This window comes from Palaemon carinicauda, chromosome 19, assembly GCF_036898095.1.
Source record: "Palaemon carinicauda isolate YSFRI2023 chromosome 19, ASM3689809v2, whole genome shotgun sequence".
Lineage (NCBI taxonomy): Eukaryota > Metazoa > Arthropoda > Malacostraca > Decapoda > Palaemonidae > Palaemon > Palaemon carinicauda.
Window position 1 is genome coordinate 59078634 of NC_090743.1, and position 19921 is coordinate 59098554.

At 52.6% G+C, this 19921-nt stretch overlaps 1 protein-coding gene and 1 pseudogene across 1 annotated transcript in view; both read right to left on the minus strand.

The window, feature by feature from the left end:
* Prosalpha4 (proteasome alpha4 subunit) overlaps positions 1 to 19921 on the minus strand; it is an 87895-nt gene that overhangs the window by 43123 nt on the left and 24851 nt on the right. Inside the window, exon 2 of the mRNA XM_068393596.1 lies at positions 903 to 1029. Coding sequence (XP_068249697.1) covers positions 903 to 1029 — 127 coding nt within the window. The remainder of the gene's footprint in view (positions 1 to 902; positions 1030 to 19921) is intronic.
* On the minus strand, positions 11203 to 11321 carry LOC137659396 (5S ribosomal RNA; annotated as a pseudogene).

The window sequence follows — 19921 nt, forward strand, 5'->3', positions numbered from 1 at the left end:
CTGCTAACGTCGGCGATTGTTTGACAGCTGTCCCCTACCTGATCATGTCAAACAAGGCTTCCTTGGAGGGCAAACCCTCAAGCCCCAAGGAAGCCCAAAGCTGCAACAAATCATTATTAGTTACATTTAAATTTAAATCCTCCCCCGGGGGAGGAGGAGGAGCTGCCTCGCTATGGGAGGCAACTCGCTCTCCCAAACCCCGAGGCCGGTCAACAAAACTACGGCCTATGCTACCACTCGACAGTTTCTCGGAAGAAACCGATCGAGTGGGAGCTTTGGAGGAGGTTTGGGGCACGGAAGAAGAGCCCTTGGGATCTTCTCCTTTCAAAGAAACCTTCGAAGGAGAAATATCCCGTCTGGACTTCTTCCGGCACCGGGAAAACCTTTCCCACTGGGAGGTAGACCACTCCCTACACTCACCACACACATTACTCTTATCACACTGGTGGCCCTTACAGTAAGGACACAAGGTGTGGGGGTCCGTTTCAACCGCCGACATATACGTACCACAAGGGCGGTCATGTAAACCAGGACACTTACGCATCGCAGAGGCCAACTTCACACACTCTGTCAAAGGAAAAGCAAACAAAAGATTAGCAATGGCTGTCAAAGAAGGCGAGGGTGACAGCGGACACGTCCGACTACCACCCGAGCCGAGAGCAAAGTGAGCTCATGCACAAGTGTATGTGAGGTGGGGGGGGGGTTAGCAAGCTACCCTCCCTACCCCTCGCTAACTAGCGGTGGGGTAGTAAACCCTCGTTAAAATTCTAATGGCTCGTCATTTCAGCTACGCTGAAAGTAATTACCCATATTAAATAGCATGGTTTGTATTTCAGTTGCGGAACAACTAAAATTTAAACCTTTGATTATAATTGAAAAAAAAAAACAGCAAAAATTCTTACCAGCAAAAGCTAACATTACATGATCATCAAGCAGACAAATTTTTCTTACAGTTCGTTCTTCTTGTAATTTGGGGACAGATTTCTTCTCCACACAAAGAACCACAACATCTTTGCCTTTCACACCAACCTGTAAAACAAAGTTTAAAGATAATAACCAAGAAGTCTTAGTACACTAGAAAACCTTTGGTAACATGTATAATGCTCAGTGTCCATTAACACATTTAACTACTGTATTTTAAAAACATTTTAATTGAAAACTTTGGTCAAAATTAAATCATACCCATAAAATTGCAAATCTTGAAAGATTTTGTAATTTTTCCTTGAATACAAACTAAATATATTTGTATGGATATTCTTCTGATGAAAGCACAAAAGACTGTAGAAGTTTATAGATAAGACACTCAACTTATGGTAACTGATGAAGTGGAAGGGGATACCACCTTAATATGAGCACTCGCTAAGCAGTTCTCCTTTCACGACAAAAATATCACAAATTTTAACCCTTTCACCCCCAAAGGACGTACCGGTACGTTCTTGCAAAACACTGTTAATTACATATTCTTACATATTTTTGATAATTTTATGAGAAACTTCAGGCATTTTCCAAAAGAATGAGACCAACCTGACCTCTCTAGGACAAAAATTAAGCTTTTTAGAGCAATTTAAAAAAATTATATAGCAAAATGTGCTCGAAATGGTGGGGGTAAAAGGGTTGAGTAATTTGTATTTTTCCTAACATACTTACCGAGAACTACTTTCTTAGGAGTTACCTGGAATCTCCTCTCAACCGACCAGAGTTTTGTGTAGTCTACCCTACTTCCGTTTTCTGTGGGGGAACTAATCCAGGAGTAAGGAGAACGTGCCCTGAGGGTAGTCCTGAGCTAGGTCGGCGTTAGCTTGGGTCTCGCTCGTCAGTAAGTTCCTAGGATGGTACAAAAGGTTCTTCAAGGTCAGAAAGGCACTCGGGGAAGGTAGGGAGGGCCATTACCCGAAAGTAGTTCTTGGTAAGTATGTTAGGAAAAATACAAATTACTTGAAATTTGTGATTTGTTCCAACACAGAGACTTACCTCGAACTACTTTCTTAGGAGACTTACACTTAGGAGGTGGGAGCGTCTTCCTAAACTTCAGACCCAGCTAAGCGGACGTCTCGTAACCTAGATGTGAACTAGGTTGTATAAAATATCGGAAAACGAAAGGTAGGGCAAACTACACAAAGAGCTCATGTTAGTGTCTAAGTACTCACCCTTTAAAAAATTCCATGATGCTGAGTCCTGTGACGTGTGGTTATCTCCAAGCAGGGATAGGAAAACGGGGACTAGGGTGAAAAGGAACGAACCTGTGTCTCTTGGTTTTGTTATCCGTGATCGTACCTGGGGCTTCACCGTTAAATCGCTTGGAGCGCGGAGATGACTGTCCCAATAGAAAAACCGTCTAAAGATCTCCTCAAGTAATCCTTGAGATAATGTGCTGTGAAGGTCGACTGATTCGACCAGGTGCCTACTCGAAGGATCTGGCCCACCGCCATGTTCTTCTCAAAAGCTAAAGACGTGCTTAGACCCCTAATGTTATGTGGCCTAGGAGTACCTGGCAGGGGCAGTCCCTCTTCATTATAGGCCCTGACAATAACCTGTCTCAACCAAAAGGAGATGGTATTCTTCGATACCTGCTTCTTCGTAACACCCGTGGAGACGAAAAGATTTTTGATACCAGGCCGGAGGTGTGCAGTCCTCTCAAGGTACTTTCTAATGGCACGGACGGGGCACAACTTCAAATCTTCTGGATTCCCTGTCTTAGGAATAGCTGGCATTGAAAATCCCTCGAACTTCGGATCCCAGACCGCTGGATTCTGAGTTTTTGCCACGAAAGAAAGGACGAACTTGAGGGAGATTTCTCTCCACCCCTTCGAATGAGAGATGTCGTAAGACAGCCCATGGATCTCTCCTACTCTCTTAGCAGAGGCCAAGGCCAACAAGAAGACCGTCTTGAGAGTGAGATCCCTGTCTACTATATCCTTCAGTGGTTCGAACGGGGGTCCACTTAACATTTTCAAAACCATTGCCAAGTCCCACTGCGGCACCCTGGAGGTTTGAGGAGGGTAAACTTGTTCGAAGCTCCTGATGAGCATAGAAATGTGCCTAGAGGTGCCCAGGTCGATGCCCTTCAGTAGGAAGACTTGGCCCAAGGCTGCACGTACCCCTTTCATAGCCGGAATTGACATGCCCACTTCGTCTCTGAGATGCACTAGAAAATCTGCGATATCTGGGACCGAAGCTTTGAGAGGCTTGATGTCCTTTGAGGTACACCATTTCGTAAAAGTGGCCCATTTTGCTTGGTAGACCGCTGCTGAAGACCGTCTCAGATAACGTGACATCTTTTCTGCAGTTCCTGTTGAATATCCCTCCTTCCTCAGGAGCCGCTCGATAGTCTCCAGGCGTGAAGGCGTAGAGACTGAGGATTGTCGTGGAACCTTAGAAAGTGTGGCTGCTGTAGAAGATCTGGCCTGTCGGGTAGCGGCCACGGAGGAAGACATGCCAGGTCCTTTAGATCCGCGAATCACTCCCTCTCCGGCCACCAGGGCGCTACCAAAGTCATCTTTAAGTTTCGGGCTGCCCTTACTCTGTTGAGCACTTGCCTGATCAATATGAAGGGGGGAAAAGCATACACGTCGAGGTTGTCCCATTTGTGCTTAAAGGCATCTTCCAAGGCCGCCTTTGGGTCTGGGACAGGAGAACAAAACACGGGGAGTTGTGCGTTCAGCCTGGTTGCAAAGAGATCCATCACCAGCGATCCCCATCTTTGAATGATGAGCCTGGCTACTTCTGGGAGGAGGGACCACTCTGTTCCCACTATTTGTCCCATCCTGCTGAGACCGTCGGCTAGGACGTTCTTCTTGCCTGGAATGAACCTTGCTGAAATCACTATCTGGTTCAACTCTGCCCAATCCAGGATCTCCAGAGCGAGATCGCACAACTCCTTTGACTTTAGACCTCCGTGTTTCTTTATGTACGCGACTACTGTGGCGTTGTCGCACATCAACGCCACCGTGTTTCCCCTTAGAAGTTCGACGAACTGCAGGCAAGCTTTTTGGACTGCCTTCAACTCCAGGACGTTGATGTGTCGCCCTTTCTCCTCGTCCGTCCAGGTTCCTCTCGCCGTCTCGTTGAGATGTGCTCCCCACCCCTCGTTGGAGGCGTCTGTGAACAGGAGCATCTCGGGAGGCTCGGTTGCGAAGGGCATCCCCTTGAGTGTATTCGACCGACACTGCCACCACTTCAGGGAGGGTATTGTGTCCGGCAGGACGGGAATTAATTTGTGGGGCGAGTCTACTTGGTTCCAGAAACCCTTCAGGTTCCATTGGATGCTCCTGAGCCTGAGCCTCCCTTGGGGAACGAGTTTCTCTAACGACACTAGATGTCCTATCAGCCTTTGCCAGTCCTTGGCTCTCCTGGGTTGTCCCGAAAGGAAAGGCAGGAGGATCCTTTCTAGGTTGTTCACCCGGTCTTCTGACGGAAAGGCCTTCACTAGTCGGGAGTCCAGTGTCATCCCCAAAGTAGGTCATCCTGGTGGAGGGTGACAGATTCGATTTTTCTCGGTTGATCGCGATACCCAGATCCTTGCAGAATTGAAGCACCCTTACACCTTGCTCCCTCAAAACTCCCTCTGAGGAGGAAAGGAACAACCAGTCGTCCAGGTACCAAATGAGGCGAATACCCCGCTCGTGAGCCCACACCGAAACTGTCGTGAAGACTCTCGTGAATACCTGGGGAGCTGTTGACAAACAGAAGCAGAGAGTCTTGAACTGTAGGATCTGGGCACCCCACTTCACCCGGAGAAACTTCCTGCTTGAGGGGTGGACCGGGATTTGAAAGTATGCGTCCTTGAGGTCTATGGTCATCATGTAGTCCTTTTCCCTCAAGGACTGCAAGACCGACTTCGGGGTGTCCATTTTGAAGTCCGTCTTGCAAACAAACTTGTTGAGGGCTGACAGGTCTATCACCGGTCTCCATCCCCCTGTCGCCTTTTCTACCAGAAAAAGTCGGCTGTAGAAGCCTGGGCCAGGATGTAAGACCTCTTCCATAGCACCTTTCTCCAACATAGTGGACACTTCTTCCTGAAGGGCTGCCCTCTTCAATGGGTCCTTGGGTGCCAGCCACTCCGCCAGGTTGGCTGGAATCAAAGGTGGAGGTTTCGTTAAGAACGGGAGTCTGTACCCTTCTTTCAGTACGGATACTGCCAATATTGTCTGAGGCATCCCCCAACCTGAGGCTTGGGCAGGAGTAGGGGGCCTCCCACTCTATCTCCTCCTGGAGGAGCGGCCTGAACGCCCTCTCCTGGACGCTGAATATGCCGTCCTAAAAGAGGCAGACGCTGCTGGGGCTCCTCTGTGGTGGTTGAGCCCAAGTGCCTCTCCTCGTCAGGCTAGGAGAGGCACGAGAAGTAGAGGGACCATCCGACGTTGACCTCTTGTAGGCGGGTCTCCTCGCGGGTTGAGGTCTGGGTGTGCTCACCTCCTTCCTTTTTGAGACCTTTTCCATTAGCTCCTCCAGCTGTTTCAATGGAAACAGGGAGTCACCCCACACAGGTAGGCTCCTCAAACCCCTTGCTTCTCTGTCCGGGATCTTCCGGGAAAGCTTGGCCAAGATAGTATCCCTTTTCCGAAGTACTGTACCCAGTTAGCTGATAGGGCAAGAGACTGATAAGTCAAGAATTTCAAGGTCTTGCCCCCGTAGATGATAAGTTCTTTCAGGAGATCTTGTTGCGCCGGTCTGTCAAGTCGTAGGTGGCTTGCACACCTACCAGAGTGGAGGCCCACCAGTCCAACCAGGAGGCGACGTGTACCAAATCTTTGGACATTTCTTCCATCATTGCAGCCTCCGACTGCGAAAAACAAATCGGGGCTGATGCGGCTCTGTCTTCTGGGGCACCCTGGCTCAATACTTCCAGGGAAGATTCTATTTTGCAGGCTCCCGGTCGCTGCCCTTCTGGGACATAAAACTTACTCTGGGACCTGAGTCCCTGTAGTAACTTTGAGGAGCTGTGACTTGGGGACCTCGGCATTGCCTGCCACAATCTTGTCCACGTGGGCACGGCCCAGGACCAAATCCCTGGCCACAGGCAGCGCCAAGGAGGTTTTCTGCTGCACGGGGGGCCTCCATCAGCTGACTTAGGCTGGACCGCCAGGAGTCCTCGTCGGCTGGAACAGATTCTTCGATTCGGTGATGTCTGCGTATCAGGCCTATCACCCTACGATATGCCGAGTCCTCGGTTGGGGAACCTTCCCTGTCGTCAGCAACACCCTCTGCCTGATTCCGAGGTGCCGGGTCAACGGGCGCTCCCAACGGGCGTCGTGGCTCCGGCTCAACGAGCACCTCCCTGCGGTGGTAGCGGTCTGCTCCGACGGAAACCTCCGCACTAGGTCCGGGTGTCGGGACGGGAATCGCCGTGTCGGCAAGGACTACCGTCCGTAAAATATCTTTGGAGGACGAGGACGCGGTTTCCGTGGGCTGGCCCGACGGAGGAAACCGTTCCTGTGAGTCCAAGGGCCGAGTCAGCTGTGCTGACCCGACCAGGCTGCCCGTCCGAAAGCATGGCTCCCCCCGCTGGGCGGGTTGAGCCGGAAGCTTCGCGGTCTTACGCCTGCCTGAAGAGGCCTTCTTGCTCTGTTCCTTGCGAGGGTCATACTTGTGGCTGACCGAGGGCCTTCGTGGCGAATAATCTCTGGACCGGCGGCTTGGAGAACGCTGAAACTCGCTCCTGCGGGGAACGAAGACCCATTCACCATTGGGGGACCTACTCTTCCTGTACTTCCTCCTCGGTGACCTGGATCGTCTTCTACTATACCTTGAGCGGGAACACCTGCTCCTGGACCTCTCCCTCCGCCGTCGGCGCCTCCTCCTCGCTTCACCCTCTGAAGAGACCGAAGAGCCGCCCTCCGAAGATCCCGACGTTACTGCATAACCCGACCGACGGACGGGAGCGGGGGCCACGGAGGTCTTCGCGACCTGTTGAGTTCCAGAGGTCGAGGGTTGTAAAAACGAGTCCGGAACCTCCGTCAGAGGAGCTGGAAAGGAGGTCGGACGCACTACGCTGGGGAACCAGGTATCTAGGCCATCTTCCATCCGTAACGGGGACCTACCTGGCGTTTTCGGGAGCTTCCACCCGAAGGGCTCCCCTACCGTCGAGTCTAATCTCTCCTGGACGCTATCAGCTGCTGAAGTACCTGAAACACAGGCCCAAGACGCGGGCGAAGAGACAGGCACAGTGTTACTCCACATGGGGTCATCGGAGGAGACGTGCCCCCCAATCACAAGGGCAGAGTCTCCAAAACCCCCAGACACAGCACTATCAGGCCCCCCACTAGCCTGTGATGGCCCAGCAACCCCCACATCATGTAAATTAGACTCTTGGGGAAGCGCCCTCGGCACTTTCCCCGCAACGGACTTACCTCGTCCCCTACCCTGGGTAGGGGAAGAAGAGACAGAAGCCCCGTTAGACCGTCCACCTGGCGACGGTAATGGCGAAGAGATGCTTGTCTTCCTGGGAGATCGTTTAGATGATTTCTTCTTCTTTGTGCTATAACGCACCCACTGGATTTCATTCCAGCTAACACACTCCGAGCACGTATCCGTCGGCGAACACACTCTGCCTCTACAGGAAGAGCAAAGGGAATGCGGGTCCACCTCCGGCTTGGAAAGGAACGCTCCACACAATTTCCCGGCTCTAGGCCCAGGACAACGGCGGGTCTGCTCCATCACAACACAACCACAAGACACAGGCACGAAGGGAATGAATAAGGAAATCACTTGAGAAACACAAGGGAAAGAAGTGAACACGCGAGAACACAAGGGAGATGCACAGAGATACCACGCGGTAACCACGTGGGACACACGAATCGGGACACAAAGGGTCGCAAGAGAATTGAGAGCGGCGTGATGGTATCACGACGCGACCAGAGAACTTACTGACGAGCGAGACCCAAGCTAACGCCGACCTAGCTCAGGACTACCCTCAGGGCACGTTCTCCTTACTCCTGGGTTAGTCCCCCACAGAAAACGGAAGTAGGGTAGACTACACAAAACTCTGGTCGGTTGAGAGGAGATTCCAGGTAACTCCTAAGAAAGTAGTTCGAGGTAAGTCTCTGTATTGGAACAAACAAACCGTAGTCATTTGTGAGGAGGTGTAGATAATGAACAGCTGGCATTATAATAAAAAAAAAAAAAAAAAAAAAAGCAGCAGCAGCAGCATGTATCAGCCTTAATCATTGTTAGCTTAACAGGTTACATATGTCAAAATGTTCCCAGACACCTAAATCACTATTTTAGCTTTTCACCAGGGCATCTCCTAAATTTTCACTTGCCTCTTGATACATGGCATATGGGTGTTAATTTAGTGATACAGTCAGCGGATATGACAAATTCAAAGATAATTTGTATTTTTCCTAACCATACAAACCTTAGCTATTTACAGAGGGTTTACCTTTTAGCTCAGCTGAAATGGTGAGCCATTAGAATTTAACGAGGGTGTATTACCCCCGCGCTAGTTAGCGGGGGGGTAGGGGAGTGGTAGCTAGCTACCCCTCCCCCCCCCTCACACACAGATGAATGCTCACTTTCACTTAGAGGTAGGACTTGTCTTGGGGGACAGGGCTGGCGGGCAAATATGTGTAAATAGCTAAGGTTTGTATGGTTAGGAAAAATACAAATTATCTTCGAATTTGTCATTTGTTCCGTAACCGAAATACAAACCATGCTATTTACAGAGGGTGACTTACCCCTTAAGTAGGGTGGAAAGTCCCCAGCCATACTGGCTTTGGCTTTACCCGGGGACTCAGAATCCGAGTGAGTCGCACTCGAGAAAAGGAGTCCCTGCACCTCACAAGTTCCTTGCTCCGCAAGGAACCATGTGTCCTACGTAAGCTGTGTGTGAAGGAAGAAGTGTGACCCGTCCTAGGCAGTTGACCTGGAGTTCCAGAAGGAACTCTGGGTTAGGACGTTCCCAATACCACCTCGTCAAGGTATGGGGGACGCGACAGTATTGACTCAATACTCGGAACACAAGGAAGCATGGTTTACCTGCAGAGCTTCGAGGTCAGCTATGCAGAGACCAGGATGCTGCTCCCCCGTAGAGGGGATGATGAAGAAAGAAATAAGGGCCAGACATACTTCTTTCGTTCATGCAGACTAAAACCTGATAACAATGCCCTCAACCTTCTGCTACCTGTCCAAAAAGGAGCCTGAGGTTAGACCAGCTGTTGTGTAGCCACCACAGAGCGATAGAAAACGTATCGAGACTCCTGTTGGTCACGCCCTGCAGGAAGCGGGCTGCGAAGGTCATTAGACGCTTCCAGACTCCAGCTTGTAGCACCTGCGTCACAGAGTAGTATTACTCGAAGGCGAGGGACGTTGCGATGTATCCAACATCGTGCTGTAGGGCGACGTGACGGGGGAGGGTCTGGAGACAGGTCGCGATGAATGTCCTTGAGTCCGGGCTGAAGAGGTATACTGGTGACTCTCCCCTGTGTCGTCCTTGTGCTCCCAAATCGGCTACAACTGAGGACAAACTGCAGTTGTTCCCAGCGCTAACCTCTCGATTCCTTTACTGGCAAGAAAGAGAAGGTCTTGGGACATCAGATACAGAATGGAGACTCGAAATCTTGAAGGAATTGGACCGAAGGGCCGGGACCCCCAGATTCTGAGTCTAGCCAACAACTCAGGAGCGAACCTGAATGTTGCCTTCCCCTCTTCCTTAGAAAGGGGGGAGTCTTAAAAGACCAAGAAGATTGTTTACACACTGGCCGTGGCCAGAGTGAGCAGGAGACCCAAGGCGGAATACAATCCGAGGCCTGTCGTAAAGGGTCTTGAGAAGATCTCTTAAAGGACTAAAAGTCCGAGCCCTGCTCCAAGTTGGAGGTCTTCCTCCGACTAGGGCAGGGACGATCGTAGCTTCGCATGAGCGAGGATAGATCCAGCGGGCAGGAAAAAGTTATTCCTTTAAGCCTGAAGGTCAGGGAAAGGCTGAGCGACAGGCTTCATTGCCGAGAGCGGAAAGGAGTTTCCTCCCGCCGAAAGGCAATAAAACCGTTATTGCTGGAGAAGAGGCCTCAAGGGAAGAGGTATATCTCCCACGGCACCAACCACCTTAGACTCTTCACTTTGCCTGGAAGACCCCTATGGATGACTATCGCAGATGACGCGACCTCCGTACCGCGACTGTAGCGGGTTGTCTCTTCTTGAGGAGGAGGCGTAGTGTCTCCAGGCATGAAGACGAAGCGACGCCCCGGTTCGGGAGAGATGTCGCAGTGTGGTTGTTTGAGTAGTCTGCGCCGTGGGAGAAGCTCTCCCGGGAGTTCCGTCAAGGGAAGCAGAGGGTCCAGAAACCGTTCTGCGCATAGTCCCAGTGGAGCTCTCCCATTGAAAGGTTGACAGACAACCTGGTCTTGTTGAGACCCATTGTCCACAGACAAAAAGGAGGGAAGACGCAGGCGTCGAAGTTGTCCCACCATCACCGGAATGCATCTTGCCAGAGTCTCGGGGTCTGAGACTGGGGGGAAGAACAGCGGAAGCTTGAGGTTCCAAGCTGTCGCGATCAGGTCCCCCAGACCAGGACTTGCTGGTAACCCAAGGTCAAAGACCCCCAGGTACACTCTCTCTACGAGGCTCTGCTCGGATAGTCGGAGGGAACATTTCCCTGCCTGGAATGAGAGAGCCGATGGTGGTATTGAGAGAATCTCAATCATCCCGGCATCTCTACTGCAAGATGTGAAGGTGTGAAAATGCGTCCCCTGCCGGTTAGAATACGCCAGAATCATGAAGTCGACGCGCACGGGGCGACTCGGCAGGAGCTGTAGGATCTGTAGAGGGGCCAGACTAAGGCCCCTAAGCCTGCCTGAATAATGGAGAGGTATCCTTCAGGTCTTGACCATAGGCCTGGACCGGAACATGCCCCCCCCCCTTTCCTTTGACGAGTCCGAGAACAGCATCAAGAATGTAGGGAAAGGACGAGAATATCCACTACCATCAAAAGGCTCCATAGGTCAACACCCATTGCAGGTCTAATAGTTCCGCTGGTCCAATAGGGGCCAGGAAGTCTGGTTAAACATTTCCTGAAGCCACCGGAACTTGGACCGCCCCACATGGAACTTATCCTGAGGCGACCGATCGGACTATAGACGGGTCAATGAGGAAAGGAGAACTAGGAAACGTTCCAAGGTAGGGCTGAAAGCTCTGCTTGACTGAGAACAGGTACTGCGACTCTCCTCAGTCTTGCTACAGTCAACTGAAAGGAAGGCTCGGAGGATGTGGTAACAGAATCTGGCGTCCCCAGGTGGTCACCCATCCAAGTACCGACCAGAACCGACGTTGCTTAACCTCGCTGGACGGACGAGAAGCGGGGTTTCCAACGTGGTAAGGCCGTTGACTCAATATCATGGCCAGATACTCCAGATGTTGAGGCAGAAGAAGAGAAGGCTCCAAGCAAAATACCATGAACCCGCACTCATGGTAAGCATCCGGAAGCTTGTCCCGGCGCTGAAGAAGGTCGAACCCGAGCCTACCGGAGTTGACCAGCCCTCCAAACAGCAGAGGAGGCGGAAGCCTGCACCTGAGCGGCCATGAGGAAGGCAGGGAGAGTTCTCTGGGGGAAAAAACCTGCTATGCCACGGCGGGATAGCCACACTGCATCATAAGCAGGAATACTTGCAGTCTAGGCTGAATTCGACGAGCTCCCTGGAAGATGGATGGAATGGAAACTGAAAGTACCCGTCCTTCCGATCCAGGGTTTAAGGAGTCCTGTCGCCTCGTTACCAGTCTGATCGATTCTGCTGTTCTACGCTGGCCGAAGTTTGTTCGACAAACTTGATCAGGGGCTGAGAGGTCGACTACGGAACTCCTCTCTCAGATCCTTCCTTACAAGAAAGGATCGACTGAAGAGGCCGGGGGTGAAGCCGTCGATGATCCTATGGAAGACCTTCGCCTAAGGTATGGATCATTCTGCCTAACCGGGCAACTCTTGCTGACGCTATGGCATAGAGGTTCAGAGACACTGAATTCGCTGACAGAGACGGCAGGCGCGATATCCTTGGCTGATCACAGAGATTGTGCGGGAATGGGCATCGGGAAGCTGTCATTCGGATGAGTAACCTTAAGCATCCTCCCAGCGAAAAACCTGCAATCCTAGAGTTCGTGAACTCTGCCGCTCCTTTTAGGACTATGCCCCCCCGGGGAAGCCTCCCGTGCCATCTGTTCCTGACAGGAGGAAACTGCAATTGGACACCTTGTCCCAGTTGTCGTAGCCGATAACTTAGGCCGACGTGGTTGAAAGAAAAGGGCGCTGGAGCCCTGCAGAGTCTGGAAGAAAGCGCCTTGGAGGAGTGAAAACGGAAGTCGATTTCCTCCGCACAGCCGCTGTCTAAGTCTCTGTCCTTGGGCACAAACAAACTCTTCTCAAGGATGGAAGGGTGTCTGAGGTCGTCGACCTCCACAGATGAGACACCCGAAGGAAGCCCTCAGTCAGCGCATCCAGATGGTACAACATCGAGCTTGTCCGCAAGTTAGATACTTAACGACGAAAGGCCAAGGTGCCTGAGCTCGAGAGGAGGAAAATACCCATGATCTTCCTGTAGCTTCCTTGAACCAAACCTCGGGCCGTAACCAAGGAGGGAAAGGACCTCGTAAGCCCCCAGAGGAAGGGGTAAGCAGTCACCCCTTGTCCGATGGAGAAATCTCGAACGGAAAGCCCCCCCGCCAAAAATCCTTCCAGGGAATGACGGGGAAGGGCTAACCCAGGTTCTGGAAAGAGGAGTGTTGCTCAGATCTCCCTGAAGTTTCTCCTATTATTGCAAGTGCCATGCTCTGTGTTTACGGGGTGAGGCCGTGTTCTGGAAATACGCTCCAGAAGAACTCGCCAGGCTGGCCATGCTGCGAAAACCCCATTGGGAATCGTGGTCGCAATCGCCCTGGAGCTCGCGCGATGGTAATTCAAAGATTTGCGCGTGGGCGAACGTGGAAGCGCCCATGCGCGGTAACGCAGGAACGCAAACGAAGGTGAGCGAAGGAGCGCAGAAGGAGGGCGAGCGTGGTAGGAAGGGCAAGAGCTGGTGGTCGGCGAGCAATAACCCATAGACGAGCAATGGATACTGCAAGAAATAAGCCGACGTTTATGCGAAGAAACACTGTAGGTTCGAGCGACGGAACACCGTCGGTTCGCGCGACGGCGTGCGACGGAACAATGTCGGTTCGCGCGACGGAACACCGTCGGTTCGCGCGACGGAACACCGTCGGTTCGCGCGACGGAACACCGTCGGTTCGTGCGACAGAACACCGTCGGTTCGCGCGACGGAACACCGTCGGTTCGCGCAACGGAACACCGTCGGTTCGCGCGACGGAACACCGTCGGTTCGCGCGACGGAACACCGTCGGTTCGCGTGGTTCTCGCGACGGAACACCGTCGGTTCGCACGGTTCTCGCGACGGAACACCGTCGGTTCGCGCGACGGAACACCGTCCGTCCGCGCGACGGAAAACCGTCCGTCTGCGCGACGGAAAACCGTCGGTTCGCGCGTGGGCGAACATTGGAGAGCATGGGCGCGGACACGCATGAGCGTAGACGTGCAGGCACGTGGGCGTGTGGGCGCGCAGGCGAATGATCGCGCGGGCGCACAGGCGAAGCGGTCGCGCAGGCGAGCGGTCGCGCAGGCGAATGGTCGCGCAGGCGAGCGGTCGCGAGGGTGGGCAGGTGAATGAGCGCGAGTCCGAGGCGGCGAACGCAAGCGTTAGCGCGATGGCAAGGAAACGCGCTGCCGCGTGGGCGAGGAAGACCGCTGGCGATATGGATCAACAGGCGATCGGTAGTGAGCTGGTGAGCGCTAACGCGCAGGTTGGCGATGACGCGTTGTGGCATGCCGACGCGATGGCGAGCAGCATGCGCAGGTGAGTGATCGCGCAATGGCGAGCAGCATGCGAAGGTGAGCGATCGCGAGCAGCATGCGCAGGTGGGCGGTCGCGCGGTGGCGAGCAGCATGCGCAGGTGGGCGGTCGCGCGGTGGCGATCAGCATGCGCAGGTGGGCGGTCGCGCGGTGGCGATCAGCATGCGCAGGTGGGCGGTCGCGCGGTGGCGATCAGCATGCGCAGGTGGGCGGTCGCGCGGTGGCGAGCAGCATGCGCAGGTGGGCGGTCGCGCGGTGGTGGCGAGCAGCATGCGCAGGTGGGCGGTCGCGCGGGTGGCGAGCAGCATGCGCAGGTGGGCGGTCGCGCGGTGGCGAGCAGCATGCGCAGGTGGGCGGTCGCGCGGTGGCGAGCAGCATGCGCAGGTGGCCGGTCGCGCGGTGGCGAGCAGCATGCGCAGGTGGGCGGTCGCGCGGTGGCGAGCAGCATGCGCAGGTGGCCGGTCGCGCGGTGGCGAGCAGCATGCGCAGGTGGGCCGGTCGCGCGGTGGCGAGCAGCATGCGCAGGTGGCCGGTCGCGCGGTGGCGAGCAGCATGCGCAGGTGGGCGGTCGCGCGGTGGCGAGCAGCATCCGCAGGTGGGCGGTCGCGCGGTGGCGAGCAGCATCCGCAGGTGGGCGGTCGCGCGGTGGCGAGCAGCATCCGCAGGTGGGCGGTCGCGCGGTGGCGAGCAGCATCCGCAGGTGGGCGGTCGCGCGGTGGCGAGCAGCATCCGCAGGTGGGCGATCGCGCGGTGGCGAGCAGCATCCGCAGGTGGGCGCGATCGCAGGTGGGCGCGATGGCGAGCAGCATGCGCAGGTGAGCTAGTAGCTGGCGAACCATGTTCCTTCAGAAGTGTTGGAGAACGTTGGCGTGCCGGCTGTAACACACGCGGGCGATCCGGAGATCGCCGAGACAGGTGATCGCTGGCGAGCTGATGATGGCTGACGAGCAGAAGGCAACGCGTGGAAGCCTGCGCATAGAAGAAGAGTCCTTGACCCCGACCTGAACCGAAGTTCTAGATCGCGAGGGCGAACGTGGGCGCGTAACAGGAACCAACAGGAACAGCAGGGATGATCATCATGAGAGCGCTGACGAACAGGAGAGCGCTGATGAGCAGGAGAGCGCCTGTGCGCTAACACTGAGCAGGAGCAGGAGAGAACACAGCAGAAGGGCGCGCAGGGGAACCCTGACACGCAAGGGAAGAACCCCCGTGGGAGGCAACCCTTTGCCCCGAAGGGATCGTTGTCCGTCGGGAGACTGATGACCGTCGGAAGACCGTTGTCTGTCCGCCAGGAGACTGATGTCCGTCGGAAGACCGTTGTCCGTCGGCAAGAGAAGAACCCCCCAAAAGGGGAAAAACTCAAGCCTGGACAGGAAAAACTTCCCTCGGAAGGAAAGTTACCCGCCCAAGGAGGCAAGCCTCCTGAGAGTTTTAAAATGAACTGGAGAGCTGTCCGTCGTCACGGGAGTACTTCCAGTAGAAGGGGACACGCCCCTGACGAAAATACAAGGGGGGAGGCAGCAACAGCCGAATCCCCGGGACTCAACAAGACAGCTCACACCGTTGCCATATTACAGAAACGAACGAGATCGGTAACTGTAAAAAAATAAAACAAAAAACATTAGTACACATTCATTCCCCCGGGAAGGCTCCGAAGAGGAATCCCGAGGGAAAGGAAACGAGAATTACACAACAGGCACGTGCCCTCACAACCACTTACACTCACGGAAGTAGAGCTGTAACCAAAACAGAATTATAACAATTATGATTATGTATCTATGTAATTATGTAATTTAAAAATGAATGAACACTAAAGAAAGAACGAAAACCCCGAAAGGAATCGTTCTACAAGCTGAAATAAAAAAAACAACTACAATTAGATTCATAAACTAACTGAGACAAACGTACGGCGTAGCAACACCCCCACACGGAAAGGAAGCTACAAGGGCGTAGTAACACGTAGTAAAAGGGTGAACGACCTCAAGAGAGAGAGAGAAAGACATAAGTCAAACTCGATCGCCACCCATAAAATTACGCCGTGGTGGCCTAACTGCCGAGGACTCCACGTAGATATCGTACACTACACACACAACTCAGAAAAGGAAACTTACTGATTTCTATACTCAATTATATATACAAACATGAAAACATGTTTACATATATATTGAGTAAATGAAAAGTAAGCGATTAAGTAAAGACAAAACAAACAATGGCTGCCAAGAGAGGACCAAGACAGAGACGTCTGTCACAGTCCGAGCCAAAAGTGAAAGTGAGCATTCATCTGTGAGAGGGGGGGAGGGGTAGCTAGCTACCACTCCCCTACCCCCTCGCTAACTAGCGCGGGGGTAATACACCCTCGTTAAATTCTAATGGCTCGCCATTTCAGCTGCGCTTAAAGGTAAACCCTCTGTAAATAGCGTGGTTTGTATTTCGGTTACGGAACAAATAACAAATTTGGAGATAACGAAACCTGGAATTATTTATATGGGTATTACTTTTTGGCAAAGCTGAAAGACTAGCCAAGACAATTTTAGTGAGGGATAACTAACCCCATCCACTAGTTAGCAAGTGGGGGTGGGGGGTGGGGTAGACCGGCTACCCCGCTCACTCTAACCACTCGGCTGAGTAACCACTTTTGCTTTCTGGCAGGACTTCTTAGGAGACAGAGTGGCGAGCCAATTTGTATAAATAGCTCCAGGATTGTATGCTAGGGAAAAATACAAATTACAGTACCTCCAAATTTGTTATTTGTTCCGGCGCAAATACAAACCTTTCGCTATTTATAGGGGTGACTTACTCTTAGGAGAGAGGAAGTCCTACCAACTGGCCTCTGCTATGACCCAGGATTTTCTATATTTTGATCTGATATTGAAGTAGTAGGAACCATATACTCACTAAAATCATAAAGTGCCGATACAGGGTTACGCATTGATAGCAGCCTACAGAAGCTTGTGTGTGAGAGACCAGTGGCTTGTCTTTACATAGGAACTCGAGTACAAGCCTAGAGTTCTAAGACTTACCCAATACCCTCCCTCAAGAGGTATTGGGGATGTAAAAATTATATAAAAATACTCAGGATGCACAAGGGAAATGAGTCTTACCTGCAGAGAGGTGAGGTCAGGTGTGCTCTTGCGGTGCTGTTTACCTACAGGGGGGAGGTGAAAGGAAGAAAGAAGCCAGTCATACTTTCTTATTCACCCCCAGACTAACCAGGGTAACCTCAGCCCTCAACCCTCTGCTACTTGTCCATCAAGGAGCTTGAGGCGTTAGACCACTTGTTGTGCGGCCACCACAGCACCAATGGAAAAGGTCTCCATGTTCCTGTGGGTTACATCTTACAGGTAGTGGGGTGAAGGTCGTTTGACGCTTCCACACGCCTACTTGCAGTACCTGCACCACAGAGAAGTTTTTCTTGAATCCCAGGGAAGTTGCAATGCCCTTGACACCATGAGCTCTGGGTTGTCTGGAAAGAGCTCTCTCTCAATCACTTTCCTGATCCAAAGAGGAAATGGTTTCCTAGTGACTCTCCTCTTGACCTTCCCCTTGCTAACAAAAAGCGCTTACTGGACATAACAGTTGGTCTGGACCTTCTGTTACAGAATGAACTCTCTATCCAGAATTGGCCGAACCCTGAGTCCAGCACACATGGATTTTGAGTCTTGGCAACGAACTCACGGACATAGCTGAGGATTACTTTTCCCCATCTCCTGGAGTGAGAGACGTCAGCAGATAGACCTTGCAGTTCACCAACTCTTTTGGCCGAGGCCAAAGCGAGCAGGAACACTGTCTTCTACGTGAGTGGTGATCGGAAGTTTGGCGTAATGGTTTGTAAGGGGGGCTCTTCAGAGACCGAAGGACCCGAACCACGTTCCAAGGAGGAGGTCTAAGCTCTGACTGGGGACAAGTAACGTAAAGCCCCTCTGTGTGAGGAAGTGCTGGACGGTCTCCAGGCGTGAGCGAAGCTACAGTTCTGTGGTAGATGTTGGCATGTGGTTGCTTGAGCAGGTCATGCTGTGGAAGGAGTTCCCTCGGAATCTCTGTGAGGAGTTGCAGAAGTCCGAGATCCACTCTGCATGGTTGAGGACTGCTCATCAGACAAAAAGGGGGAAATGTCGTTAGAAAGCATCTTATCAAAGGGCTTGGGGATCCGGGACTAGGGAGCAGTACTATATAACGGGAGCCTGAAGTTCAAGGCTGTTGCGAACTGATCTTCAGTTTGGGAACCCCACAAAGTCAGGACTTTGTTCGATACTAGAGGATTCAAAGACCACTTGGTGCCCACTATCTGAGTCGCCCTGCTCAGCTTGTCTGTTCTGCTTGCCTGGAATAAAATGAGCTGATACAGTCACTGACTTGTCTTCTGCCCATCTGAGTATCTCTACTGCAAGATGGCACAGCTGCTGCGAAAAGGTACCACCTTGTTTGTTCAGACACTCTACTACCATGGTATTGTCGCTCATCAATAACACGGACTGCCCGCCAGGACTAAGTGGAACTGTTTGAGGGCCAGGAAGGCTGCCATCATCTCTAACAGATTTATGTGCTGGTACCTTTCCGATTCACACCATTGGTCGGAGATGTAGTGGTGCAGCACGTGGGTCGCTCACCCTTCTTTTGATGTATCTGAAAAGAGCATCATCTCTAGGGTAGGAATGAAAAGATCATCCCTTTGCAGAGATTCGCATCTGCCAGCCACCATTTGAGATGCTACCATTCCTCTAGTTCTATGAGGACTAGATGATCCTTGGAATCGCTGGACTGATTCCATTGGGATTTCAGACGCTCCTGGAGAGATCTCATCCTGAGGCGACTATTGGGAACCAGTCACGTCAGACAAGACAGGTGACCTAGAAGGCGACGCCAGCTCTGCGCCGGGAGCTCTTCCCGCCTGAGGAAGGTCTGTGCTATCTTCCCCATCCTCTGAATCCTTTCGTCTGATGGGAAAGCTTCGTGCCTTGAGGTATCTATACACATGCCCAGGTATACCAGTTCTTGAGAGAGAAGCAGATGAGACTTCTGCAGGTTTACCACTATCCCCAGATCCTGGCAAAACCTTAGAAGCTTGTCTCGGTGGAGGAAAAGGACTGCCTCCGAGTATGCTAGAATCAGCCAGTCGTCCAAGTATCCTAGGAAACGGATGCTGACTCTGTGAGCTAAAGATGACACTAGGGCAAACACTCTCGTGACAACCTGGATGCTGTGGAAAGACCAAAGAACAGCTATGGTAATGCTTCTGGTCTAGCATGAATCTTAGATACTTCCTGGAATATGGGTGGATTGGGATCTGGAAGTATGCGACCTTTAGATCTAGAGTGCACATGAAGTCCTGCGGTCTTATCGCTTGTCTGACTTGTGTCGGCCGTCTCCATAACCGTTTAGAGCTGAGAGGTCGACGACTGGTCTCCAGCCTCCAGGCGCCTTTCTCACAAAAACGAGTCGACTATAGAAGCCTGGGGACCCATCGAGGACCTCTTGGAGAGCGCCCTTCTCCATCATGGTCTGGACTACTGCCCTGAGGGCACATTATTGTGCTGATACCTTCGCATAGGAGTTCGAGGGAAAAGACACTCGAGTCAGTGGAGGGAGAGAGAGTGAATGAGACGCGATACCCCGAACCAATCACCTCGATTGTCCAGGGCTCGGCCCCGTGATGAAGCCACCTCTGCCAGCGGCTTTGCAGGCATCCCCCCATAGGTGGACAAATGGGAGGACTGCCTGTCCTATTGGGATCAACCTCGGCCAAATACCCACCATCCCTTCCCTCCACGAAAGGCCTGTTTAGACCCCCTTCAGACCCTGTTGTTTAGGGTCTTTAGCCCTCTGTCTGCGGTTTCGGAGCTGGTTTCCGCTGTGGCTGAGAAGTGTAAGGCCTGGCTGTTAAGACCTTTTGGATGAAGGGGACCTGGCTGGACTTCCTCCAACTCCTGCCACCCGATCGACATCCTCGGGGGTTGAAAAGGGAATTACCTTCAAAAGGTAAATTCCTGAGTCTCTCCACCTCGGCCTGAGGGCGTTGCCTATGGAGTCTTCCTAGGACGGCATCCCTCCTCTTCAGGATGGCGTTGCCCTCGAAGGTTCACCACCTGATGGGAGAG